General features: G+C 59.0%; 3 protein-coding genes across 5 annotated transcripts in view; all 3 read left to right on the top strand.

The window, feature by feature from the left end:
- Positions 1-5,701, top strand: SLC39A3 (solute carrier family 39 member 3). 2 transcript variants are annotated; one of them, XM_030845484.2, is made up of 4 exons: positions 1-113; positions 726-841; positions 1,572-1,910; positions 4,770-5,701. In XM_030845484.2, exons 3-4 carry the CDS (start codon positions 1,701-1,703, stop codon positions 5,502-5,504), a joined length of 945 nt encoding a protein of 314 aa, XP_030701344.1. In that variant the 5' UTR covers positions 1-113; positions 726-841; positions 1,572-1,700; the 3' UTR covers positions 5,505-5,701. The 2 variants fall into 2 exon arrangements, with proteins under 2 accessions (XP_030701344.1, XP_030701345.1); XM_030845485.2 differs by lacking the exon at positions 726-841 and having other exon boundaries at positions 36-113.
- A 7,591-nt stretch (positions 5,702-13,292) lies between these two features.
- On the top strand, positions 13,293-19,269 carry DIRAS1 (DIRAS family GTPase 1). The gene is made up of 2 exons (XM_060297435.1): positions 13,293-13,406; positions 16,139-19,269. Exon 2 carries the CDS (start codon positions 16,206-16,208, stop codon positions 16,800-16,802), a length of 597 nt encoding a protein of 198 aa, XP_060153418.1. The 5' UTR covers positions 13,293-13,406; positions 16,139-16,205; the 3' UTR covers positions 16,803-19,269.
- A 1,889-nt stretch (positions 19,270-21,158) lies between these two features.
- Positions 21,159-27,909, top strand: part of GNG7 (G protein subunit gamma 7) — a 153,441-nt gene continuing 146,690 nt past the window's right edge. For both annotated transcript variants that reach the window (XM_030845824.2, XM_060297434.1), the window contains exon 1: positions 21,159-21,288. The gene's annotated coding sequence lies outside the window, so the exon portion shown is untranslated. The remainder of the gene's footprint in view (positions 21,289-27,909) is intronic.

Genomic DNA, 27,909 nt, shown 5'->3' with positions numbered 1-27,909 from the left:
GTGGGCAGCTGCGCGCCGAGCCGGGACTAGACCGGGAACACTGCAGTGGGGTTGACACGGCGCGGCGGTTGAGCGGTGGGCGGCTCCGGCGGGCGGGCGAGGACCCGGCGGAGGTACGTGTGGGCCGGGGCGGGACTGGGGGCCGGGGCGGCCCGGGGCCTGGCGGGCTCTGCCGCCCGTAAGACGAGGCCCCGCCTTTACTGGCGATCTGTGTGATTTGCGTCCGGCTCCCCCGGTGGAGCGCGACTTGTCCCCTCTCGAGCGGGGCGCCCAGTGCAGCGCGGGACACACAGAAGGCGCTCAATAAGTGCTGAGTGAAAGGATGAATGAATGAACCCGTCCCCGCTGCCCAGCCCCATCAGCCCCCGGTTTGAGGGCGTCCAGGTCACCCTCACCCCCACGCCACAGACTGGGGCATCCCGACGCTCGGCAGATATTTATTGGGCGCCTACTGTACCTGGCTCTGGGCTGAGGAAGACACACTCCCTGCTCCCGTGGAAGTCTCAGCCCAGGGCGAGTGATGACATTAAGAGACTTTAAATTATGTAGTTCCCTGTAGCACCAATGATGCCAGGGGACGGGGTAGGAGACCCCTCTCCACTGGTGGCATCTGAGCTGACATGGGGACGCGGGCAGTGAGAACTGGGAGGTTGGGGAGAAAGCCTAAGGACAGGGGAGCAGCCGCAGTCCCTCATTCTAATGGGAACATTTTCGGGTCTATCTAGGGCGAGATCTGCTTTCCTTTGGCTCATTGAGTCCCCGTAAAGAGGTCCACATGCCTCAGCTCATCCGTTTGTTCAGCCAGCGGTTACTGAGCATCTGTTCTGCGCCAGGCCTTGCGGTGGGTACAAGGGATGCCATTTAGGGCAGGGGGAGGCCCTCCTGAGGGCCTGAAAGACAAGCATCATTGGAAGGTCAGGGGAGAGAGGTGGTCCAGGCCAAGAGAACAACCGGTGCAAAGGCCCTGAGGTGGGAACGGGCTTGCCACCGTCAGGCACCACAAAGGCCAGTGAGGTGAGGTGGAGCCCGAGCTGATGGTGCAGAGCCTTTGCCTCAGGGTAAAGCCTTTGGATTTTATGTAAGGGCAGTGGGACCCAGAACATTCTGCAACAATGGAAATGTTCTCTGTCTGTGCTGTCCAGTAGGGCGGCTGCTAGACTCAAGTGGCTATGGAACACTTGAAATGTGGGTAGCGCAACTGAGGAAATGAATTCTACATTTTCTATAATTTTTCTTAATTAAAATAAATTTTTTTGGCCGTGCCACATAACAGGATCTTAGTTCCCCAACCAGGGATCGCACCTGTGCCCCCCGCAGTGAAAGCGTGGAGTCCTAACCACTGGACCGCCAGGGAATTGCCTACATTTTATTTAATTTTAATTAACTTACACAGACACACTCGGCTAGCGACTGCTGTGTTGGACAGTGCAGCCGTGGAGAATTTTCTGCAGGAGACAGGGACGTGTGCTAGGCCTGGAATGGGGTGAAGTACTGGGGGTGATGGGCTTGGTTGCTTTAGCTGGTCAGATAACCAATCCAATAGCTGACGCGGTTGCCCCTGACATTCACAGTGGCTGGACTGAGGCATGAGCCCCCGGCTGCCTGGCTGGGCCCCGTAGCGCGTCGTGGGAGGGGAGTGTGCGCCCACGCATGGTTTGGCCCTGCAGTGACCGGTGACCGGAGCAGCCCGGGCCGCCGCCATGGTGAAGTTGTTGGTAGCCAAAATCCTTTGCATGGTGGGCGTGTTCTTCTTCATGCTGCTGGGCTCCCTGCTCCCCGTGAAGATCATCGAGACGGATTTTGAGAAGGCCCATCGTTCGAAAAAGATCCTCTCACTCTGCAACACCTTTGGAGGCGGGGTCTTTCTGGCCACGTGCTTCAATGCTTTACTGCCGGCCGTGAGGGAAAAGGTAAGGCTCCCTGGGGTGGCAGCAGCAGCCCTTGGCACCTTATGGCCAGTCGTCTCTGGTGCCTTTTGTTTTTTTTTCCTTTTTTTTTTTTTTATAATTGAGATATAGTTGTTGTGTTTTTGTTTTTTTTGGCTGTGCTGCGTGGCTTGGAGGATCTTAGTTCTCTGACCACGGACTGAACCTGGGCCCTCAGCAGTGAAAGCACAGAGTCCTAACCACTGGAGAGCCAAGGAATTCCCTAATTGAGATATAGTTGATGTACAATATTGTATAAGTTACAGGTGTGCAACATAGTGATTCACAATTTTTAAAGGTTATACTCCATTTATAGTTATTATAAACTATTGGCTATATTTCCTGTGCTGTACAGTATATCATTGTAGCTTATTTATTTTGCACATAATAGTTTGTACTTCTTAATCCCCTACCCCTATCTTACCCCTCCCCATCTCTGGTGCTTTTCAACCCTGATACCAAGGTCGGGGCCTTGACACTATAAGGGTGATGGGAAGTAGAAAATGAATTTGCTGTGTGACCATGAGTTGGTTGCGTCTCTTCTCTGGGTCTTATCTGGTAAACAAGGGGTCTGAACTAGACCTAGGGTTCCCGGCTGGTGGGCTCATCAGCCATTACCTGACCAGACCACCTGCCCCAGACACATGCACTTTGTCCTGAAGCTGGCAACTGTGGCCTCTCTTCAACTCCTGTATCAGTTAGCTACTCCTGTGTAACAAATTATAACAAACTTAGCATCTTAAAACAACACGTGTTTATTCCTACACAGTTTCTGTGGGTCAGCAGTCTGGGCACCACTTGACTGGGTCCTCTGCTGCCGGCTCTCATGAGGCTGCAATCAAGGTATCCGGTGGGCTGTGGTCTCATCTCAAGGTTTGACTGGGGATGGATTGGCCTCTGAGCCCGTGTGGTTGTAAGGCGGGTTCAGTTCCTTCCTGACTGTCAGACTGAGGGCCCAGTGTCTCCCTGGCTGTTGGTTGGGAGCCACCCTCAGTCCCTGGCCACACTGTGCCATTTGCTTTATCCACAAGCCCCATCCTGTGCCTGGACCCCTGACGTTGAGGGCTGGGAGGTGTTTTATGCTGCTAAGCTTGCATTCCTCTGTTACACAGCGTGGGAAACTTGTGCACTTGGCATCAGTGAGGTTGAGATCGGAGTCCTCTCTGACACCCTCTGCACCCTCCCCCCACCCCCCCACCCCCCGCCGTTTCCCACATTCCCGCAGTGCCACCCCTCAGGCCTGGACTGCTGCAATGGCCTTGCCCTTCCCCATCCCCCTTCAGTGCTCGGGGCCCTCTAACAGTCCTTCCCAAACCACTCCTGGGCCGCGCCCCTGCCCCAGACTCCCCACGCCTCAGTGAGCCAGGCCCCTCCTCCTGGCCACCTGCCAGCCTCAGCCAGAGTGTCTGCCTCACAGTCTGGTGTGGCTGCCAGTCACCATTCTGGCTGGTCAGGTTTCAGTGAATTGAAGTCAAACACACTTCAACGTGCCAGTCCTCAGCCGCACCAGCCACATTTCAAGTCCTCGTGGGCCACGCGAGGCTAGCGGCTTCCATATCAGACAGCACAGATAGAGGACATTTCCACCATCTGGAACGTTCTATGGGACAGCGCTGACTCAAGGATCTGACGAGGATGGCTGGATGTGCCGGCGAGCCTCATGCTCGTTCTCAGCATGTTCACCCAGTGGGGTGGAGTGGTGGGGGCTCTGGAAACAGCCTCCGGGTTGTGTGGAAGCCAGCCCCGTGCAGGCATCAGGGCCAGAAGCCCTGGCTGATATCCCAGTCTGGAGGCCAGAAGTCCGAGACCAAGGTGTCGGTGGGCTGGGTCCTCCGGCTGTGAGAGAGGTCTATCCCGTGTCCCTCCCAGCTTGTGCGGATCGTCTGCGGTCCTTGGTCCCTTACCTTGTGGCTCCATCACCCCAGCTCTGCCTCTGTTGTCACATGGCCTCTCCCTGTGTGTCTGAGTGAGTTTCCTGGGGTGGCCATAACAGAAGACCAGAGACGGGGGGCTTAAACAGCAGACACTTATTCTCTCCCAGGGCTGGAGGCTGCAAGTCTGAGACCAAGGTGCTGGCAGGGTTTGGTCCTCCTGAGGCCTCTCTCCTTGCTTTGTAGATGGCCACCTCTTGCTGTCTCTTCAGATGATGGCTCTTCCTCTTCCTGTAAGGACAGCAGTCCTAGTGGATTAAGTCCACCCTCACAGCCTCCTTTTAACTGAATCACCTGTTTAAAAACCCTATCTCCAAGTATGGTTAGTTTTGAGGCACTAGGGGTTGGGAGACTTTTATATAGAAATTTCCTTTTGTTGGGGAGACACAATTCAGCCCATCACACCTCAGTTATATCTGCAAAGACCCTTCTGACAAATAAGGTCACATTCTGAAATTCCTGGTGGACATATCTTTTAGGGGTCATGATGCAGCCCACTACACTCTTTTTAAATTGGTTGACATAGTGGACATGACGTGAGGCCTAGTCCCTTTCTAATAGAGTTTTTATTTTTAAATATTTATTTATTTATTGACTGTGCTGGGTCTTAGTTGCGGCATGCAGACTTCTTAGTTGTGGCGTGCATGTGGGATCTAGTTCCTCGACTAGGGATTGAACCCAGGCCCCCTGCATTGGGAGCGCAGTCTTACCCACTGGACCACCAGGGAAGTCCCTTTATTTTTAAATCCGTCAAGGATGAGCCACCACCCCTCTTTAAGACCTGTATGATTTGGGTATTTCTGCTACTTGAAAGGTGACATCTGAAGAACCTGTTGCGTGGGCAGCGGGGTCTCGGCGGTCGCGCCTCTGAACCTCTGCCCGTCTTTTCCCCCTCTCGCGCCCTCTGCTCCAGCTCCAGAAAGTCCTGAGTCTTGGGCACATCAGCACCGACTACCCGCTGGCCGAGACCATCATGCTGCTGGGCTTCTTCATGACCGTCTTCCTGGAGCAGCTTGTCCTGACCTTCCGCAAGGAGAGGCCGGCCTTTATCGACCTGGAGACGTTCAACGCCAGCTCGGACGTGGGCAGCGACTCAGAGTACGAGAGCCCCTTCATGGGTGGCTCGCGGGGCCACGCGCTCTACGGGGAGCCCCACATGCACAGCCACGGGCTGAGTGTCCAGGAGCTGTCGCGCTCCAGCCCGTTGCGGCTCCTCAGCCTGGTGTTCGCCCTGTCGGCCCACTCGGTCTTCGAGGGCCTGGCCCTGGGCCTGCAGGAGGAGGGGGAGAAGGTGGTGAGCCTGTTCTTGGGGGTGGCCATCCACGAGACGCTGGTGGCCGTGGCCCTGGGCATCAGCATGGCCAGGAGCGCCATGACCCTGAGGGACGCTGCCAAGCTGGCCGTCACCGTGAGCGCCATGATCCCCCTGGGCATCAGCCTCGGCCTGGGCATCGAGAGTGCCCAGGGCGTGCCCAGCAGCGTGGCCTCCGTGGTGCTGCAGGGCCTGGCAGGCGGTACGTTCCTCTTCGTCACTTTCTTTGAGATCCTGGCCAAGGAGCTGGAGGAGAAGAGCGACCGGCTGCTCAAGGTCCTCTTCCTGGTGCTGGGCTACGCCGTCCTGGCGGGCATGGTCTTCCTCAAGTGGTGACCATCCCGCGCCGGGTGCCCGCCCTGCCCCCACCCAGCTGGAGCCTCGCCTCCCCCGAGGGTCCGAGCTCAGCCCCCGGGCTGCGCCTGCGCACAGAGGGGCCGCCCGGGACTGCACTGAGCCCCAGATCCTACACCCCGAGCCTTGGGGCACCGCTACTACTTTTACAAATTCTTCTCTTAAAAGTATTCACCAAAGCTGTGTGGCCATGTCATCCGTGGGCGTGGGGGTCTGGTGACTCGCAGGGGAGGTGGCCCCGGGCGTCCAGGTGGGGTCAGACGCAGACCCTCCCCACCCCTAAACACCGCTGGCTGTAGACGAGTGCGGGAGAGGCCAGCCTCTGTCCTCTGCAGCCATGGCTACAGTGCCATCGCCGTAGCCACCCCCCACGCCTTCCCTGGAGCCCTGCAGCACGTGGCGGGCCTGTCCCCAGGGTGAGCAGAGGGTCCAGTCGCTGTCACGTGATGCCCTGAGGGGTTTCTGAAAGGAGTCCGCCAGCCAGGAGCCTCTGGCCAGGAGCCTCCGGTTCGTTCGTGGTTAGTGGGGGTGATGGGGCTATGATTCCTGCCACCTGAGGCTGTGCTTCTGGGGAGACGGAGGTTCCAGGGATCTCGGAGCCGCCCTCTTCTTCCCTGCTTTCTGGTGCGCCGCCCTGCCCGGAGAGGTTGCTTTCCAGGGGCTGGGGTTCCAGGCCGGGCTGAGCTGCTCGGCTCCCCGAGGCCACAGAGCCCCAGGGCTGCAGAGAGTGCGGGCAGGCCTGGGGCAGCTTGGCCACAGGGTCTCCAGAGCAAGACGACTCCCGCAGGCCAGGGTCAAGGGCCATGTGACTCAGCTCCCCCAGGCCAGACACGAAGCTAGGACCCCCCTCGGGGAGCGCAGGAGCCTAACAGCCCCGTGGGGCTGGCCCGAACCCGCCCCTCCGTGGCAACAAGCTCTGTTAGTGTAGTCATGGCAACCGTCTCCTGCTCGGGGCTGAGCCAGGGCTGAGGGCCCTTCCGGGGGGACTTGACTGTGTCTGCCCCCAAGCCTGGAGGCGCGGCCTCGGCTTCCGCAGCCCATCCCATTACTTATACCCTTCCTGTCTTCTCACTTGTCCACTCGGCCATGGGGCCCAGGCTCCTTCCTAGCACCTCTGATTGCCTTCCTCTCACTTGCGGTTGCTGCCCAGACCCACACTGGGGAGACTGGCCGTGGCAGTGGGGCTGTCAAAGCTTCCCGGCGAGGACGGGCCCCTCTGCCCTGTGGCCCTGGGCGCGGCGGGGCCTCCAGCCCGTCACTCCAGCCCGGTGGGGTTCCAGGAGCCGCAACTTGCTTGTCCCAAGGGGCGTCCCAGGCGCCGGCCTGCTGCCACCTGCCCGGCTCCGTGGGCAGGAGAGCACACAACCTCCGCCACGGCCCCAGCCTCATTCGGTGTCGATATGGGTCTCAGGGGGCAGGGCCGTGTGTCCAAGGCCCCCCACCTCCACTCTGTTGGAAGTATTGGGCCCGTCTCCAGGCACTTCTGTCTGGCTTTTGCCAGGACCCACGTCTGAACCCCGCATGGCCTGACCCTGTCCCCATGCTGGGAAGGTGACCCCTGTGGGCATGGGACCATCACCTCCACCTTGTCCTAAACCCACCCTTGCTGGCGACCCCTGCCCCTACTTCACTCCACCTTTGCCCCGGGTGGGCGGGATGTCATGGAGTGGCCAGATTCCAGAGCCTGCCTTTAGAAGGATGTGGCCCGTGGGACGGGGCTGGGCAGGGTCCCCCAGGGGCCCCGTCCCCCTGAATCCAGTAGGAAGCCCCCCCGTGGGTGCAGAGCAGCCTGCTCCAGGCTTCCCCCACTCCATACTCCTTCCCCTCCGTTAGCTAAAGCACACGCACAGCAGGGGCCCCGCCCTCCCGCCAGCCATCAGCTTCCTGGGATGCCTGGGGACACCACAGGCCTCTCCACCCATCAGTTGCATTTCCCCTTCCCTTCCCTGCACTGGAGGCTTCAGGGTCATATCATCCCCCCTCACTCTAAGCCAGCTTCCAGACCACGAAGGGCGCTGCCACACCAGTGAGGGGGGAAACCCCGGGGCGCCCCATCCGTCCCTCAGACACCGCCACCCCGGTCCCCGGCATCCTCGGATCCCCAGCCTGCCCAGCCTCTGTCTGCCAGGCTCTGGCCTCTCTCTATGGTCCTGCCAGACCCAGCAAAACTGCTTCCAGGTCCCCCAGGGATGGTGGGACCCCAAGAAGTTTGGGGGGAGCTGTGTGTCATAGGAGAGGACACAGGCTGCCCCGCCAGCACCCCCAATGCCACCCCTCCCGTCTGCTGTGGTTGGAGGGGCCAGGGTCAGCCCTGGGGTCTGCCTCCTGGGGCCACAGGGATGATGGTGTCACTTGGTCATTTCCGGTCAGCTTTCCCTGCTTTGGCCAAGGATCAAAGTTGAAAGCTGAGGTAAGAAGAAAAATGGTCGTCCCATCTGACGGGGGCCCTGGAGAGGCCGACCTCACTCCTGAGGTCCCCCGGCTCATGGTGGCCGTGTCCAGCCTAGACCAGGGTCTTCTCGTCTAGGCCAGCTCAGTGGCTCCATCTCCCCCACACCCGCTCTGACACGACAGGTGCCGTGTGGTGACAGCTCTGGCTGAAGAAGCCTGTGGGTTGGTCACCCACCACCTGGGGCCCTGGACCAGCCCTGACATGGAACTGGACGTCGGCCACGAAAGCCTTCGTCTCTGTGCAACTTTGCGCCATCTAGGATGCGTCGCTTTGAGATCTGTGTGCGTGTCTCACGGAGGAGAGGGGGCACACGCCTGCTAATGCCCTGTGTATTGCTTGGTGTCAACCAGGCACAGCCACCTTCACTTGGACACGAGCGTTCCCAAGCAGCACAAACGCCTTTCTGTTTAAAGAAACAAAACTCCCAGCACAAAACGCCACCTTTATCTGGATGTGCCTGGCTGGGTCAAGGCCACCCCTAGCCGCTTGGCTGTGACCAGACAGGCTCCTGGCAGCACGATTATGGGCGCCCAATGCGGGAGCTCAGCAAGCAGGAGGGTTGAGCCAGGACTCGGCTCTGGTCCTTGGTACAGCGTCACCCTCACCGGCCCCGCCGCCCCCAGGCCGAGTGGAGTCGGGGCTCCCAGTGCCAGCCACAGCTGGATGCAGTCAGCCGGGTCCCCCTCCTTGATCTGGAGACAAAAGAGTAGAAAGTTAGGAGGCGGCACCCAGGACTCGCGGATTGAATCAAGCGTAATAACAGTGTCGTGGCTTCTGTTGTCTGCTGTTTGCGTTTCTGGTGGAGAAGTTATTAGTGTGGAGCCGGGGAGGGGGTCGCCAGTTCCCAGCCAGTCTACATCTTCTGGGCCCTGAAAGACAGGCATCGGACGGGATGCTGTGTCCCTGCACGCGGCGCCTCCAGGCCTGCCCTGACCACCAGCTCTGGACCCTCAGCCTTGCCAGGAAGAGAGGGTCATGCAGCCCACATGTCCCAGCCCGTGTCCACCCTGAGCTGTCTGTCAGCTTTGGTACAGAGCCGGTGACCGACCCACCTGACATTTTGAGAGCCTCCTAGAGGCTGGGACTGGGCTGGGACTCCTGAGGGCAGAAGGGGGCTGCTGCAGGGCTTGGGGTGGTTCTGGGAAGACCCTAGAATTCTTCTCCTGGCTGTCAGTTGGCTGAGGCCAGATTGGGCTGCAGAAGGGAGACCCCGTCCCTCCCCGACCCTGACACCCTCCAGGCCTCTGCAGCTCCTGGGGCAAGGAAAGCTGACCTGGCAGACCGCAGTGTTCTCGCCGAGGGCCCAAGTGATTGCTGTGTGCCCAGCCTGGCAGGAGAGAGCCGGGATGGGCAGGTGGGCCGTTTAGAGCCCCCCCCTCAGTGCCTGGGAGGCACAGCTGAGGTGCTGCGTTTAAAGCAAAGGAAAAGGCCGCCACGGTTCACATGCCCTCTCCTTTGAGGGACCGGCTGGGCCTCCTGCTGAGCTAGTCTTGGCTGGGGCAGGGCCAGAGATTTTTCATTTCTTTCTCTTTTCTTTTTCTTTCGGCTGCGCCGCATGGCTTGTGGGATCTTAGTTCCTCCACCAGGGATCGAACCTGGGTCCATAGCAGTGAAAGCCGGCGTCCTAACCCCTGGACCGCCAGGGAATTCCCAGATTTTGCATTTCTACCAAGCTCCCAGGGGATGCTGGTCTGGGGACACATTTGAGGTCCATTGCCCTACCCCAGGGTCCCCCCAGCACTGCTGACGTGGGGCTGGGTCATCCTCTGGGGGGCCGTCCTGGATGCCCTGGGGTGTGGAGCAGCCTCCCAGGCCCCACCCACTCAATGCCAAGAGCCCACCCTGGTCATGGCAACCACAAATGTCCCCAGACATCGCCCAGGGTCCCCTGGGGGCAGAATCACCCCCAGGGGAGACCCACTGTCCTGGAACCTAAGGCAGCTCACATTCTAGCAAGGGAGACAGATGATAGATGGACACAAAATGTGATAAGTGCCCTGAAGATAAGCAAGGTGGAGGGAGAGCCACGAAGGGAGACAAAGACTAATTTAGCAGTGTGGTCAGCGGGGAGTCTCTGAGGGCCTCACTGGAGTCAGAAGATGGGTGAAGAGCTTTTCTGGCAGAGGAAGTGGCCTGTGCAAAGGCCCTGAGGTCTCCCTGCATATCATGGTCCTTTTCTCTGACTGATCAAAGCTGTCCGGCTCTCTGTTAAAGGATGCAAGTGTGGCAGGGGTTCATCCTGCTGATGGCTTAGGCCCCAGTGACCCCACTCCTTGGAGGTGTTGATGACAACACAGCCCCGTATGTGCAAGAGCCCCTCAGGCCACTCCCAGGGGCTAGGCAGGTGGCTTCAGTGAAGGACCAGCATCTTCCACCAGGGGCTGGGGTCCAGCTCCCACAGGAGCTGGTGGGCAGAATTTGGGCTCGAGACACCAGCCCATTCATTTTTTTTTTTTTTTTTTTTTTTTTTGCGGTATGCGGGCCTCTCACTGTTGTGGCCTCTCCCGTTGCGGAGCACAGGCTCCAGACGCGCAGGCCCAGCGGCCCTGGCCCACGGGCCCAGCCGCTCCGCGGCATGCGGGATCCCCCCCAGACCGGGGCACGAACCCGTGTCCCCTGCATCGGCAGGTGGACTCCCAACCACTGCGCCACCAGGGAAGCCCCAGCCCATTCATTTTTTAAGGCAAACTGTGTTTTGACAAATGACCTTCTTATTTTTAAATGTTGACACCAAAGTTAAAAACAAATAAAAACCTCTGTGGGCCAAACAGCATCGGTGAGAGGCCGTGGCGCCCAGCCTCAGCTTCGCCCACATAATTGCATTAATCCCGGGAGCACAGAAAGAACAGAGCATGAGACCCAGCCACCTTCCTCCCTGAACGGTGGGTCTGGAGAGCGGCCCCCACCCGGAGCAGCTGGCAGGAGGCCCATAGGCTGCAAGGCCAGGCGAGGAGCAGGGACCTCTCAGGTGAGTTGCTGTCCCTTTACATTTGAGAGGACTTCTGCAGATCAAGGACAGCCAAAGTCCAGGTGTGCGTCCCTGGGCCAGGCCCCCAGACAGCCTGGGACAGCAGAAAGGCTGGCTGTGGCTTCAGAACCTGATGGACCCGAGCTCCAGCCCCAGCCCGGTCTCTTCCCAGCTGGGCCACCCCAGGGGAGCCGATCCCGTTCTCTGAGCTGATAAAACCCAACCCTCTCTTGCACTGGTGCATGAAGGCCAGGGCTCTTCTGGCCGCCCACGGGAAAGGGGGCACTGCCGTCCTAGTTTGGGGTGCTCGGGTGGGCGTTGAGCCCCGTGCCTGGGAGAGCGAGGGGGAGACTCTGGGGCCTGTCCTCTCCTGGCTCATCCGGCCCGGAGCCTGGCCTGGGAGCTATAAGTAGCAGCTGCAGAGTGCAGCGTGCCCACACTCCTAGGCATGAGTCAGCCTGCCCCCGCCTGGGCTGGTGCCCGGAGGAGCAGAGGGCCGGCCCAAGGCTGGAGGCCCGGCCCAGTGCCCCTGGTCACTCAGAGACGGAAGCAGGCAGGCAGTCGGAGCGGGAGGGAGCAGGGCTGTCATCTCTGACCTCCTGTGTGCCCAGCAGCCCCAGGAGGGTGGACGTCATGCCCGAAAGATCGCTCCCAGCAACGCTGGGAGGCAAGACAATGGTGATCCTCATTCACAGATGGGGAGACTGAGGCTCAGACGAGCGCTTGGCCGGGATGTGGAGATCCACAGGGCTGTCTCCATCGCTGGCTGAGAGCACTTGGAGATGTGGGGCTGGGGCCGGGCCACCCTCTGTGGTGCCCCACATGGCCTAGGACAGGGCAGGAGTGGGGTGTGTCCGGGGAACAGCTCCAGGCAGCCAGGGTTGGATGGGGAACCGGAGGGGAGCTTGGGTCAGGTCGGGAGCAGCTCGAACGCCAGGCTGAGAAGCTGGACCTTGACCCGGAAGTGAAGGAAGCCAGGGGTGGCATGAGAGCAGGGGAGTCTGTGTGGTGAAGGCCAGGGTAGAAGGAGGGCTGGAGGGGGCTGTCCTGGGAGGCCAGGAAGGAGGCGGGTGGGATGGTCCGGGTGCTAGAGGCCGGGAGGTGCAGTGGAGGGGCTGAATCAGGGAGAAATGGGGCCCTTCAAGCCCCCAAAGCAGGACGAACCTCAGAGGCCCGGCCTCTGGGGGAGCCAGATGGTCTTGGGGGCAGTGCCCACCTCTCCAAGGGAGCAGGAAGGGTCTGGCTCAGCCAGAGCCACAGACATGTTGGTTCAGCAAAAATCAAGGAGCCAAGAGCCAGAGGAGCCCTTGGGCTCCAGCCGACCATCTGCTCACACACCTCATGATGGGGAGCTCATCACCCTACAAAGAGCCTCTTTCACCCTCCGACTGCTCTGACCCCAGAAGGTCCCTCCTTGTGGGACCCTTAGTGTCAGCCTATCCATGGAGGGGTGCCTGCTTCTAACAGGCTTGGGCCCTGGGGCGTTCTCACACCCACCCCTGCCTGGTTCAGTTGCTGTTTCCCAAAGCCCAGTCTTCTCTGAGATGAGTCTCCACCCTCCCAGTCTTCAGGAGGGAGGGGTGATGGTACCCTGTTGGCTTAAACGTGGACACACAGAAGTCAACCGCACAGACACTTCCCAAAGGCAAACGTTTATTCTCAGAGACAACTCCTATTTGATGAAGATAACATTTTCCTACCAGAAAACTGCAAATCCATTTCCCTTGTCTCCCTTTGTTCACCCCCAGCTTCAAAAGCAACTGTCCTTCCACCCCACCCCCGCCCCCAGCTCAAGGGCCCAAATGCCATCTCTGCCTTGGTGGCCTGCCCTTAGGGGCACCCACCCAAACCAAGTCCCACCCTGCCAGGACAAATCCCCCCCCCCCGCCCCCCGGGATGGAGACTAGTCTCCAGGTACGTCTCCACTGCCCCGAGCCCCCTTGGGCCACCTCTGCCTTCTCATACATCTATTGATTGATTGATTATTCATTCCATCAATGACCTCCCCGCTGGGGGGCCCTGCCCTGGACCCTCACCCCCACCAGCCCAAGGGTGTCCCGTTCTGTTCCCCCAGGCCCCTTGTCTGCAGTTCTGTCAACTGGCCCCTTCTCTTTGCTCCTGGGTGACCTCGGCTCTGCCCCCATCTTGCCCAGCGGCCGGCTGCTGGGTGGCCCTGGGGTGCGCCAGCTTCCTCCCGGGGAAGAAGACCCCACCCCTATGGCGTCCCTGGCAGGAGCCGGTGTTCACCGGGCGGGGGTCCAGATGGGGCGGCGGTGACCTTGCCCGGGGGCGCGGGGCCGGGGGGAGGGGCGGAGCGCGGCGCCCGGCGGCGGGCGGGGACGGGCGGGGACGGGCGCGGGCGCGGCGGCGGCAGCAGCTCCGGCGTGCGGGGGGCGGCGGCGCCCGAGCGGACACGGAGAAGGCCAGCAGCAGCCGCGGCGGCGCCGCAGGGACGAGCGCCCAGGTAGGAGGCCGGGGCGGGGGACCGGGGCGCCGGGGCCCGCTGCGTCCCCCCGCGAGGCCCGCAGGTCCTCTCCCCGCGCGCCCTCCTTTGTCCGAGCCCCACCCTCCCCGGCCGCGGGGCCGGGCCCTCCACCGGACCCCCCTCCCCGGTCCGGCTGGGCCCCGGCCGGGCCGCCCTCCTCGTGCCCACCTTGGACAGCTCCCTCCCGGCATCACCCCTCCCCCGCGGTACTGACGGGCAGCCTTTCGGCCGAGCCAGCCCCTCCTCCGGCCCACAGGAGCCCCCCTGGGTCCCGCTGTCAGGGCGCCACCAGGAGGAATCGAGTGGGCCCCGAGCCCGTCTCCCCGCACCGCCGCCCCGTTCAGCTCTCCTGCTCCCTCTCCCAGCCGAGGCCCTCATCCAGGAGCCCCTCCTCTGGTGGACGGCCCTCCCCCACCACTTAGATCCTCCTCGGGCCCAGGGGAGCCCCCTCTCCTCAAAGCCCTCACTGGTCACGTAGTCCCTATGTCAGACCCCCTTGGGGCAGGCAGCCCGAGCCCCCAGGCCCTCCCCTGGGTGGGGCCTGCTTTCTGCACCTGAGGTCGCTCCAACCTCCCAGAGCAGTGGGCTCCGGGGACCCAGGACCTGGCAGCTTCCCCTGGCCCGGGAGCCTCAGGGTGGGCTGCCTTGCACAGGGGAAGGACCCCAGGCTGTGTAGCCAGCCGGGGCCGGGTTCAAATCCTGCTCTGCTCTGCCACCTCTCTGCTGTGACCTTGAGCCCATGCCACCCCCTTTGGCGCCTTGGTGCCCACAGGCCCCTTCCCCCAACCCCAGCCCATGGGAGGTGCAGGTGGCTTTCAGATGGCACCAGGTGGATTCCTGGCGTGGGTTTGCGGGTTATTGAATGGGGCTCCGAGTCAGGGATCCCAGGCCCCGGTGGGCCCCTCCCGGAGGACACCCCTGCTGACAGGCCTGGAGCACTGCCAGGGGGTCTGCACCCAGAGCGAGGCAAGGGCTGGGTCTGGGGTGGAAGAACGGACCGTCACCAGCCACCCCAAGTCCCTCGGCCAGTTGTGGTGGTGACCCCTGGCTGCATGCTGATGAGCTCACTTCTTGGGGTGCCCACCCAGGAAAGGGTAGCGACTGCAGAGCAGGCTGGCAGCCCTGCCAGCCCCCCACCCCCAAGTGCTATGCATGTCACCAAGATGCCTAAAAACAGTCCCCCACGAGTTAGAACCGCTAAAGCTCCTACAAGTTTGCCTGGCACGTAATTTGTGAGGTACGTGTCGGCTGTTACCTTCTCCGTATGTCTTTTTCTGACAAACCTGGCACTTTTGATCACTGAGAATGTGCCTTCCCAACCCACGACCAGCTGAGTGCTTTACACCCTGGGCCTTTGTGATTGATAACCATGTCCGTCCATCTTTACTGAGGGCTCTGTGTGCCAGGCACCTGGCCAAGGGCTTTATCCAGCTTATGGCACTGCTTGTGCCAGCGGCTCCGTGGAGTGGGCACTGAGACTGCTCCCATGTCACAGATGAGAACATAGAGGCTCAGGAACATCAATTTACTTGCCCGGGTTTTCACCGCCAGGGTCTTTCACACCATTGGGTCTTGCTCCCCGCCCTGCCCTCCACCCCGCTCCCGCCCACCACACACACACCTGAGGGAAGTAGCATGGCCTGGGTGCAATCTTGCCATATCTTCTCTATCCCATTGTAGACTCCGCCCCGTGTTATGGGACCCTCAGAGATGGCTGAGAAGGAGGCAGGGAAGGGGTCTCTGCTGTTTCTATAAGTAAGGACACAGATGCTTGGAGACAGGCTTCCTGCCTTCCCACCCCCAGGTCACAGTTCTTCTCCCACCTCCATCATTTCAGGAATTGCTGTGCTGTGTGACCTCCCGAGGTCACTGGACCTCTCTGAGCACAGGGTAGCTGAGAGGGGTGAAGAGGACCCCCTCGCAGGGAGTTCTGTTCCTACGGACACATCAGACCTGAGCGGGAGGCCAGGGCAGGCCAGACCATAGTCTGGGTTTGGAGTTCAGGGAGCAAGGCTTTCTCTCTTTAGGCTAAGTTTTACTTTTCTCACCTACAGCCTGGGCTGCTGTGGGAAACCCGCTTCATGATTTGCAAATTCTTGGACCTCCAGCACCAGGATCACAGTTATGGGATGAGGGGAGGAGAAGAGCTTTAAAATGCAAGTTCCCAGGGCTGTGGCCCTGAACCAAAGGATTCACCATTTCCAGGGCTGAGGCCCTGCAATCTGCATTTTAAAGATGCCCTACCACACAGCTCCCACGAGGTTGACGAGCCTCTGGGCTGGGGTGAGAGCAGGGAGCCTGTGATGGCCGGAGAGAGGCACCCCTTTACTTATTTTGCGGAGGAGAAACCTGAGGCTCAGGGTGGCAAAGCAGCTTGCCCAGGTCACAAAGCCAGGGAAAAGCCAGTGCCACCTGGGGGCTGGGGGAGCATGCAGGTGGAGAAAGCAGTTGGTGTGCACCCCACGCTGGCATCTCCATGCCTCTTCCAGCCCAGAGACCACTCCCCCCCCGGGGAAGGAGTTTAGGCCCCAGATTTCGTTGAGGGGAAGCAGACAGGCAGAGGGTCTGGCTCTGAGCCTGTGTGCAGGGCAGAATGGCAGAGTCGACCAAATCAACCGGGATGCAGGAGAAATGCCGCTCCTCTGAGAGGCCGACCTTCCCACCCCCTCCTAGTGGGTGGTCGCTCTTGTCTGACACTCCTCTCCGTGCAGGGTTGGTCTGGGGTTCTAGGAGCTGAAGCGAGCCCTCCCGGCCCCACCCCGCACCGCCGCGTGGAAGATGCCTGAACAGAGCAATGACTACCGGGTGGTGGTGTTCGGGGCGGGCGGCGTGGGCAAGAGCTCCCTAGTGCTGCGCTTCGTCAAGGGCACGTTCCGGGACACCTACATCCCCACCATCGAGGACACCTACCGGCAGGTCATCAGCTGCGACAAGAGCGTGTGCACGCTGCAGATCACCGACACCACGGGCAGCCACCAGTTCCCGGCCATGCAGCGGCTGTCCATCTCCAAGGGCCACGCCTTCATCCTGGTCTTCTCGGTCACCAGCAAGCAGTCGCTGGAGGAGCTGGGCCCCATCTACAAGCTCATCGTGCAGATCAAGGGCAGCGTGGAGGACATCCCCGTCATGCTGGTGGGCAACAAGTGCGACGAGACCCAGCGGGAGGTGGACACCCGCGAGGCCCAGGCCGTGGCCCAGGAGTGGAAGTGCGCCTTCATGGAGACATCGGCCAAGATGAACTACAACGTCAAGGAGCTCTTCCAGGAGCTGCTCACGCTGGAGACACGCCGGAACATGAGCCTGAACATCGACGGCAAGCGCTCCAGCAAACAGAAGAGGACAGACCGCATCAAGGGCAAATGCGTCCTCATGTGAGCCCAGAGCGCCCGCCGCTGGCGCCCTGCTGTCCTGGCCCCAGGCCTCTCCCCACGTCCTGTGCCCCCGCTGCCCCCCTCCGCCTCCTCTTCCCTCTCCTCTTCCTTCTTTCCCCTCCCCCCACCATCTCTTCCACTTCTTTCCCTCCAGTGTCTCTGGCGATGAGGCCCTGCCGAACCTGTGGCAGACCTGGGGCTCCAGCCCAGCTCTGTCGCGCCACTCTGCCTTCCCCTTCTTCTTTGCCCCGCCCCCCGTCCTGTCTGTACGCCCCGCCAAAGCCAAGCGCTGGAGGTGGCCCCCTTGATCTGCACATGGGAAAACGGGGGAAGCTGCCTGTCCCCACAGGGACTCAGGAAGCCGGTTTTTCCTCCATCTCCGTGTCTCCCAGGACTCCCACCTCTGACTCTGCCCCCTGGGTGCCCCCAGCCAGACCTGCACCCTGCCCCTACATTAGATCACTGTGACCTTGCCGGGGAGGAGGGAGTTGAAATGCACATGGACCTCAGATTTTCTTTTCTCCAACTTGGTGTTTGACATACACTCCCCTCCCCCTTCCATCCCTCATGACCTCTGGCCTGTGCCCCCCTCCCCAGGTCCCAGACCACCCCTCTTGCCCCCGTCCCCACGGATTGGTGGGGGGCCTTGCGGGCTGGGTCTCAGGCCGCCAGGCAATAACCACAGGGCTCACAGCAGTGCCCCGCCAGCCCGGAATCTCACTCCTCGCCCCGCCTGGGCTTGGGGTGCAGGCAGGGGAGGCCCGGGACCGGCCGATGGCCACGGCACAACTCCAGGGGACTGTCTGGAATGAATACGGAGGGACTTCCCGGACATAGCCCGCAGACAGAGATCGAGACAGTTTGTCGCCGCCGAGCCCAGGGCAGGGAACCCGGGGTGCTGGTGAGGGGTTGCCGGGCCCTGTCCAGAGGCAGGCATCCGGACCCAGCACCGGCAGGATCTGAGGGGCTGGACGCAGAGCTCTGCCCAGCCCGATTCCTCCCACCTACGGGGCCCCCTGGGGGGGGCGCACCCAGGAAGACGTGGGTCCCCGCCGCCACTGTGAGATTCTGTTTCGGTGAGTGTCTAGATGACACCACACTCACGGGACCCAGTGAGGCCGTGTCGGACAGTATGAAGGTGACCTGTAGGCCTGGGGTGGGGTGGGGGGCACCCCTGGGATGATGCATTGGGCCCCTTGGTGCGCTGGGCGGATGGCTTGTGTCTAAGCGTGTGTGGGGGGCTCCTGTGTGTGTGATGGTCTGTCGTGTGATCCCAGTGTAGGGTGTAGGCAGGGGTGGGTCGTGTGGTTGCCAGGAGGACCAGACACCTGTGACGTGTGAGCCTTGGCACCTGCAAGAGTGTGACTGTGTGCAGCTGTGTTTTCGGGAGCGGGTTACGGGATTTAGCAGAGAGCATCTGTGGACCTGTGTGTCCTGACTGTCTGAGGAGCACCACGCCTGCTGCACTCTGTCGTAAGGGGGCTCTCAGCCCAACATGTGTATCCATCAGCTGTTGCTGGGGAACACAGGAGCGCAAACTCAGCAACTTGCAACAGCACACATTTGTGGTCTCAGCATGAGGCCAGCCGGGCTGTGGTCTCATCCAAAGGCATGACCAGGGACAGATCCACATCCAGCTCATGTGCTCCTGGGCAGCGTTCAGTTGCCTGTGGTCTCAGGACTGAGGGTCTCAGCTGCCTGCTGGCCGTGGCTGGAGCTGCCCTCAGCTCCCTGCCTCCTGGGCCTCTCCCTGGGGCCACTCACAGCGCTGGTGTCATTAGGTGCAAGGAAGCGGCACGTGTGTGTGTACGTGCGCGTGTGCACCCGCAAAAGAGAGGTCATGTGACCACGTGGACTGTACGTGGGTAAGAGGGACTGTTTGTGTCCATCTTGGTAGCAGTGTGTTTTTTTCCTTCTGCATCTGTATGGCTGTTCACTCCGCAAATATTTACTGGGCCCACTGTGAGAAGGAGGGAGTGTGTGTGTGTGCACGTGTGTGTCACCGCCCGGCGTGTGGACAGGCCCACGGAAGAACAGGTAGCATCCTGTCTGAGCACTGCGGAACACCCCTGTCCTGTGGCGGGTCCAGGGCCCACCAGCAGCTGGTGTTGACCCCTCCCACTTGAAGGTGCCGGAGAAAGTGGGGCTGCGCAGGGGTCTGCAGCCCTTTCTCAGGGACACACCCTGATAGCACAATCTCCCTCGGGCTCTGCCTGCCTCCAGGCCTCTCCTGCCCCAGGCCCTGCCCCGACCCTGGGGTTCTCCAGCAGGAGGGGGCCCAGAGCCTGCCCCAGCTGCTGGCCCGTCCTGCCTCGGCACCGCTGGGTCTGAGGACCATGCCAGGCCATGCTTGCTGTCCCCGCCCCTGCCCCCTCGCCTCCCGCATGTGGGTGCCCCCCGACCCCGCTGTGGGGTCTGTGTAGCATTCGCTCTACAAATAGTCTTCCTGCAATAAAGAAGTGGATTCCGCATTCCCCAAAAGTGCGCCTTTTTTGGGTTGGGGAGGTCAGCTCGCCACCTGTAAAGGATGAGAGAGACCAGAAAGATGGGGGTGAGGGATGGGTCTGTGGGAAGAGTTCCGACTTTTGTGACGAGGACTCTGGGGCATCATGGGAACATTTCAGTGCTTCACCCCTGTGACCCCCACAAGAGATCACACCAGCCCTGCTGGACCCTGTACTTCCTGCAGCCATTGAGGTGATCGGGCAGGCACTATGATCCTCATATTACCTGGAGAACAACCTGCAGGATGTAAAGCAACTATACTCCAATAAAAATTAATTAAAAGAACAACAACAACAAACAAGCCTGCAGGGCCTCAGTTTTCCCATCCACTAAATGGCTCAGGGCAGATTTCGTGAATTTATAAACATGGCCGGGACTAGGGTGAGAGAGCGAGGCACTCACCACGTGTGACAAAAACCTCAGCCATCTAGATACATATTTTATTGCAATATTTAATGTAAAGGAAGCCATGATGAACAGAACATCACTATTTTTGAAATAAACACAGGATCTGACAGGGCTGGGGCTAGAGAGTAGCAAAGGAGGTGGTTTGCACCAGCGCAGAATCAAATCTTGTCTTTCTTTAAAATTTTAGTTATTTTGTTCATCATGGATTATTTCTGCATTTATTTTGACTTTTTAAAATATGGCATTTATACAGTGTTTATCTGGATGGTGAGTGTTTTGGGGTGCCCCCTTAGGTTCAGGATTTGAGAAAAGTGCCTCACTTGCCTCACCCCAGCCCTGCCCTAATCTGTCTTTGAGGCTGCAAGAATCGCCAGACCTGATTTTTCAAGAATGCCTGGAAATCTGGATTTCTCTTTGTGAAACAACCTGATTTTTAAATGTTGGCAACGAATTTAGAATTTTACAGCATTTGTGGGCCACCAGTTTGCAACCCTTGTGCAGACAGTAATTTCTCCTGTGGGATGGAGCTGGGGAGTGAGATGCTGTCCCCAGGCACCTGGTTCTGCCTGTGCACTGCAGGGGGTGAGCAGGGAGGTTCCTGCAGGGATGACAGCAGCCGTGGGGGGGGGCCCAGCTGGGAGGCCAGCAGCTCAGATCACAGAGTAACAGTGTTGCACAAAGTTCTGGAAGTCCCAGAATACGGTGGCTCCATCTTCCTGTATAGGAAAGTCTCCCCTCCATGACCGCTGGGTACTTTTGGAGACAAACCAAATGTTTCCCAACATCAACGAGGGAGCATGTTAAAAATGCACATTCCAGGCGTTCAGTTCCTTTCAGGATTCTGGTTCATTCGATTTGGGTGGGGGCCCAGGAGTCTGCATTTTACAATCAAGGCCCAGGAGTTAGGATATTAAGAAACCCTGGACAGGGTTGGGCAAATGACCTTGAGTTTAACCTCTCTGAGACTCAGTTTCCACCCCTGTGAAACGGGGGGTAATATCGTCTCGCCTCCTAGCCTTATGCAGAGCGTTCAACGAGAGGAAGCAGTTATTATTATTATCTTGCAGGTCAAGCGCCTGATTAGGAGGGGATATTCTCCCCCCGCACGTGAGGTAGGGTTCGTATTTGAAGCCGCGGCCCCACCCGGGATTCGAACTCGCGAAACGCCTCGCGCCTCCTCGACGTCACTAAGTCACCTCTGAAACTCGGCTCGCCGCCCCGCTGCGGGGTGCCCCACACTGTACCTATTTGCATATTAGCATAGCTCCTCCCCCCTGCGCCTTCTTCCCTTGCGGGTGGCCAGCAGCGGTGCCACTCAACGCTCCGCCTCCCGGCCCCGCCCACGCCCCACGCCCCACCCCCTCTCCCTGGCGCAGCCTACCCCGCTGCCTGCCCTGCGCCCCGCCCCGAGCCCTGGCTCCCGCCGCCGGCGCCCGCGATTGGCCGCGTTGGGCGCCAATGCCCGCCCCGTGCGAGCCGCCCCCGCCCCCGCGGAGGGGAGCGAGCGCTCGCGGGCCCGTGGTGGGTTCGGCTGCGCTGCGTGAGGGGCTGAGGCGGTCGTGGTGGCGCGAGCGCAGGTAAGGGCGCGTGCGGCCGCGATTTGGGCCAGGGTCTGCCGCCACCGCCTCGAGTGCCGGGGGCAGGGCGCGGCCGGGGCGGATGGGAGGCCCGGGCGGCCGCGGGTGGCGAGTTCTGGAACGGCTGCGGACGGAATCGGGGGTCGGGGTCTGTGAGGAGTGGCCGGGGATCCGGCTTAGGGGTTGGGGTCGGGGTTCCTGAAGGGGATGCTGGGCTGGGGGTTTGGGGTGGAGTTGGAGGCTGGAGCTGGGGGTCGAGGTTAGCTGGGGAGGGGACTGCGATGGAGTTGGGGGTCCCGGTGGCCGAGGAGGGTGATAGAGGAACTCGGGCTCAGGGTGAGCTGGCACAGGGCCAGAGAGCTGAGTTGGGGGGAGCCGAGGGAAGAGGGGGCGTCAGGCTCCTTTCAGAAAGCTTCCGAGGGCTATCAGGAGAAATGGAGAGTTAGGAGTCTGTGAGTGATGAGAAAGGAGGGGTGGGGGAGGGAGGTGGGATAGAAGCTGAGAGACAACCCCCCCCCGGTTTTGCAGGAGGTTGATTATTCCGGAGGAAATGGGGGGATCTCGGTTAGAAGTCAGTTATGAGGATTGTGGAGGGGAATCCCCCCCACTTTGGCTAATCACCTGGTGTAGAAGGGGGCATGGGGCAGAAACCCCTTGGCAAGGCAGTGAGCTGCAGGAGGTGGGCTTTGGACACACTTTGCAAGTTCGGTTTCTGGGAGGCAGGGTGCAAAGGGGAAGCAGAAAGGCTCGTGTTGGTGACCGAATTTTCCAGGAATTTGGGGGCTCAGGAGCCCGGAATCAAAGTGGGAGTTTTGTGGACAATGATATTGAGGGAAGTGGGTGGCGCTTTTATTTTTCCTGGGGAGCGGGGGTTGCTCAGGGCTGGAAGGTGGGCGGTAGAAGACAGGCGTGATGAGCAGCAAAGAGCCTTCCCCATTGCTAGGTGTCAGCGAGGCAAACGCCAAGTTCACAGACTTGTTCAGTCGCGTGCTGTGGTCTTGCACGGGTTGAGAGTGTAGCGGGCTCTGGAAGGTGGGCCTGTGTCCCCATGTCCACTCGGGCTGCTTGCTTGGCTGTGTCGCCTCTGGGGATTTAGTTTACTCCTCTGTAAAGTTGGGATAATAAAATAGGAGCAGGTACCTCACAGGATGGCCGCGAGGGTCAAATGAGGGGATGCGTGTACCTCGCACGCTCCTGGCACATGGCAAGGGTACATGTGCGTTGATAATAATGTTCTAAATTAAGGTTTTTTGGGGGGGAGGAAGGTGGGTGGGTAGAATTACTGGGTTGTCAGGGAGGGGAGAGAAGGAATCACTTGAAGCTTGACACCAGTCCCTCAATCTTGGGGTGCACATAAGAATCCCCTCTGGAGCTTTAAAAAAGAATCTGCAAAAACAATTGTTTCTTCATGTTATTAAAAATGAGGGGAAAACAACAACAACAAAAGCCAGGTCTGCGTGCACCTGCCTGGATTCTGAAACTTTATCGAGGAACAAGCACATCTACTTAAGAGAAAGCTTCTCGGGTGGTTTTGATTAAGTGTACCCCACAGGAGCCATTCGGATGTGTGCCCTGAAGGGGACCACTGGGCCACGAGTATATGAGCTTTACAGCTTGGGTTCTCGTGATGGACCAGGGTCCTTCCCCTTGGCAGTGCTGACAAACATCGCACTGCTGGCATTGGGGCTGGGTCTGTGGGGGGCCGTCCTGGGCACTGGGGGGCGTGGAGTAGCATCCCTGGCCCCATCCACTCAATGCCAGGACTCCTCCCCCCCCAGTGTGACAATGACAGATGTCCCCAGACGTCACCCCCTGCCCCCAGGGAGCAGAATCACCCCTGGTGGAGACACCTTTCGGAAACAAAACTAAGTTATTTTCTCCTTTAAAGGTCACACCTCACCTTTGATCCTTAGGAAGTATGGCCATTCAGATTTGGGTTAGTTTTTATATCATCTCGTGTTCTGGTTTTGAGAGGAAAAAAAAATCACACCGCTTTTAGAGAATTTTAGAAATGCTGACTTCTTTCTAGGTGGGTCTTTTGTGTGGCTTTTGAACACCTATACTGATTTTGAATATAGGATTAATTGATTGGCCGCAGTCACTGGAAGACGCCTACATTTGCGATTTGTTTCCTTGGCTGTAACCTAGTGCAGGAGGCTTCTACAGGAGCTTGAGTTCTTCCAGTGGTTCTTGGTCGCCACCTGCAAATAATTGTGACGGAGGCCATTGTTTTCTGCTCCATGTTTCATAAAGCCTGGGGCCCTATAGTTTGAAGGGAAAGACAACTGAATATGAATTACCCTGACACACAGACAGTTCAGCTTCCTGAACTGAATGGAAGCATTTTTCTGGGTACACCCTGTTGTGGTGTAAAAAGTGCCTTCTTCTCACTTCTCAAAGTGTTATTACAGGTTTTCTCATTTGCATCTGGAAACAAATAGTCGTCTTTAAAATTGGATTTCCTATGGCATTTATGTTGTTTTCCTTTGGCTGTGCCGAGGGGCATGCAGGATCTTAGGTCCCCAGCCAGGGATTGAACCCGTGTCCCCTGCAGTGGAAGCGCACTCTTAACCACTGGACCGCCAGGGAAGTCCCAGGCATTTGTGTTCTTGAAGCTCCTGTGTAATTTCTTAGGGAAGCGTGGTTGGGCCAGACTTCCATGACTTTGGAACTTTCTGGAGCTTTCTAGAGAGGACGGTACCCAGGACAATTGCGTGAATGCTGGGTGTTGACCCAAACTTCAACCCCTTCCATTGCTCCCTGCAGGCTGCTGTGTCTTCACAGCCCAAGGGAGATGGGCCGAGCCACGTCTTTGTTCTGGGAAGGTTTGTCTCCTGCAGGCCCCGTCCTTGACAATGTCAAGGTTTGCCATGTTCAATGCTCATTTCAACACCTCTGGACCTCGCTTTTCACTGCTTCTCTCTTGTGCTGCCCTTGGGCATGGCGTCTCCCTCCCTCTCTTCAGGGTCTAGAGAAAAGTGTTCATTCCGTATGTCACCCAGGAGACCTCAGAGACCTGACTGGGTCACTGAAAAGGTGGGTGACTTGTCCCAGGCACTCACATCCCGCCCCCTCCTCGTCCACGCTGTGACGTTGCATCTTGTCCTGCAAGCTGGTGGATAGGGGGGCTTGTGGGCAGCTCTGAGACTCTAACAGAAAGAGTACCAGTTCTCCCTGAGAACCTTGCAAAGGGCAAAAGTCTTACTTTTTTATTTTTTAAATTGAGGTACAATTGCCATTTCATAAAACTCAGCCACTTTAGCACACAGTTCAGTTTTTTCATACGTTTATCGAGTTGTGCAACAATCTCTAGAAACCCGTCTTAGAACCTTCCATCACCTCAGTAAGATCTCCATCCCCATGAGCAATCACCCTGATCCCCCCTCCCCAGAATCCACTCTCTGTGTCTGTGGATCTGCCTGTGCTGGATGTTTCCCATCAGTGGAATCACACACTGTGTGTCCTTCTGTGTCTGGCTTCTCTCTCTGAGCATCGTGTTCTCAGGGTCCATCCACGTGGTAGCAAGTGTCAGGGCTTCTCTCCTTTCGTGGCTGAGTGACGTTCCCATGTGTGGAGGGACACGTGTTTATCCGTTCACCTGTCGGTGGACATCTCGGCTGCTCCCACATTTTGGCGGTAAAGAATCGTGCTGCTATGTAAATGGTTTTTTTCCTGGGCATTTGACAGCCCACTAAACTGAAGCTCAGAGGTTGGGGGTGGTCATGCGGGCATCAGCACCCCCGGATCTGCCTTTCTCTCTCCCGTCTGTGTTTCTTCCCCCCTTGAGTTAAGTGTTTCCCCGTCTCTTGATCAGAACATCCCAGCTGGCAGATCAGCCTCTGGTCTCTCCTGCTCCGATGGGTTGACCCCCCCCACCCATGACCAGAATCTTCTCTCTAAAGCTGAGATTGGTTCGTCATTTTCCCGCCACCTTCACCAGCTCATCACCCACTCGACAAAATCGAGATTGCTTCCTTGGGCCTTGGTGGCACCGGGGAGTTGGGCCCACCCCACCTTCGGAGTGACCTTCACTTGGCCTCCAGTTACCACCGCTCCCGGTCCTCCTGGCCTCCCGCCCAGCTCAGGCCCCCCGGCTTTCCTGGATGGTGCAGTGTGCTGTCTCCTTTGTCTGAAATCTTCCTTCCTTCCTTCCTTCCTCTCCCCAACAAAGGCTGGTTGTGTGCCTATTTTAAGCTTCAGACCGGGTGCCAGGCTCCGGGAGCACCACGTGAATGGGACGCTTGTGTGCGTGTGGGGCGCAGCGTAGAGACGGGGCCCCGGGGCCTTTCTGTCCCTGGCCCGGCTCTCTGAGTTGGGGTCCCTGGGGGTGGCGGAGATGGGGGCCCAGGCCTGTGTGTTCCATGAGCTCCCCAGGTACGCGGCGACAGGAAGAAGTCTGTTGGGGGGCGGAGAGGTGGGGATGACACCTGTGCATAGGACGTCAGGGGCAGAGGCCAGAGAGAAGGTTTGCACCGAGAAGTTTGCCAGGGCCAGGGTCTCCCCTGTCCCTGGGCACGCTAGACCCTGGGGCTGGTCATCCTCTATCCGGGGCCCTCCTGGGCACCGTGGCTGTGGAGCAGCTCCCTGGCCTCCACCCTGTCGATGCCGGGATGCAGTGCCGAGGGGGAGAAACTGATTTGTAGAAGTTGCTCCCCTTTTTGGAGTTTCTGAAAATTAACTGTTTGGAGATGATAAAAGACAAAAAGATGACCCATCTTTGCAGTATGTCAATTAGTTTGCTTTCCATGACTGTGGGTGTGCATGGGAGTGTGCATGTGAGTTTCCGCAGCTCTTTGCTAACATGATGAGGTGCCGGGCAAGGGGCCAGGTGAATCTGGGGTGCGAATTAATTTGAAACCTGCCTGCCAGCTCTGCTTTGTGACAGTTACTAATGATCATATCTTTTGTCCTTGGTTGTCAAGACCGTGACCCCTGCCCCTGCCTTCTTAAGAAGCTCCTTAATTTGTTGGACAAAAAAGTCAAGAGAAATCAAAAACAGGAGATGAATCCAGCCAAGTCCGTGCAGCTCCTGTGCTGGAGCAGACAGGCTGTGGCTGGGAGGGTCAGAATAAGGCCCCGGCCCCACCAGCCCTGTCTTTGCCTACTTGTGTGACTTTCCTGGGGCCCCCGTAACAAAGCGCCACAGACCAGGTGGCCTGAAGCAACAGAAATCTGTCTTTTCCCAGTCCTGGAGGCCAGAAGTCTGAAATCAGTGTGGGTCGAGCCGCGCTTCCCCTGGGGGCTCCAGGGCAGGGTCCTTCCTGCCTCTTCTGGCTTCTGGAAGGTGGTAGTTTCCAGCAACTCTTGGTGCTCTGTGGCTTGTAGATGCATCTCTCTGGTCTCAGCCTCGGTCATCACGTGGCCATCACCCTGTGTGTCTGTCAAAGAAAACCCAGGGCTGGACGGTAGTTAGAACAGTAAAAACAGACTTTACCCTGAAACGATTGCAACGGGGAAAAGAAACCTCAGTGTGGAACTAGGCTCCACTCTGAATACAGCACGGACAAGCGGGGACGCATAGCCGAGGAGCCGGTGGGGGTCCGTGGATGGAAAATGGCCAAGAGGAAGCATAAGGGAAGATTCTGGTTAAAGGGACCTCTGAAGATTCCGGCTGCAGGTGGCCGGATCAGACATCACCTGGGGGAGGGGCTGAGGAGCCGTAGCAGGTATTGGGAGTTATCAGATGTCGAGGCTGGGGGGGGTCTCAATCAACCAACTTAGCAGGATCCTTGTTAAAACTGGACGATGCAGAGATGAACACGGGAACCCAAATGTCGAGGTCCCATTGAAAAGTTCAAGGTAGCCTGAGTAGAATCGGGTCAAGGAGAGCATCTTTATCAAGGCTCACGCGTGTCCACGTTTCCCTCTTCTGAGGACACCAGTCACTGGCTTAGGGCCACCCTACTTTAGCTCGATGACACCCACAAAGATGCCATTTCCAAATCAGGTCCCATTCCCAGCTACCGGGCCTAGGAACCGCACGTATCTTTGTGGGGGGACACTGCACCCCACGCCACCTAGAAAGGGGTCACCCTCATGGGATGGGAGTCAGCTTTTGTGGGGCACTGTGGTCCTAGTTTCTAAATGCGCTTTTCCCCTCTCCCCCCGTTCCCTCTCTCTGAACACCAGAAAAGTCAACGTTGGCACCATCTGACAGAAAATGGAGAACTCGGGGCCTGACGGGGCCCCTGGGAGGAAGCGGGAGTTTTCAAGTTCTCGGGGACAGGAGCGTGGAGGAGGTCACAGGTTACCTCGCAGCCCCGGGGAAGCTCTTGGTTATTTGTCATCTGGAGGACGGGGCAGGAACACCCTCCTCGGCCACTTCCAGGTTGTGCAGATCCAGTGAGGCGCCTCTGGAGGAGCTGGTGGGAATTTTCTGCAAATATGAGGCGTTCTTGTTATTAACGTGATGGGTTTGTTTAAGGCAGGGTTTCTCCTCTTCAGCAGTGTGGACACTGGGCGTCCGTCCGGTCATCCTCTCTGGGGGGCTGTCCTGGGCACTGTGGGGTGTGGAGCAGCCTCCCTGGACCACACCCACTCGATGCCAGGAGCCCCCACTCCTGATAGCCATAGATGCCCGAGACATGGCCCAGTGTCCCCTGAGGGGGCAGAGTCACCCGC

The sequence above is a fragment of the Globicephala melas genome, chromosome 3, assembly GCF_963455315.2.
Source record: "Globicephala melas chromosome 3, mGloMel1.2, whole genome shotgun sequence".
Taxonomy (NCBI): Eukaryota; Metazoa; Chordata; class Mammalia; order Artiodactyla; family Delphinidae; genus Globicephala; species Globicephala melas.
This window is presented reverse-complemented; position numbering and strand designations above follow the sequence as displayed.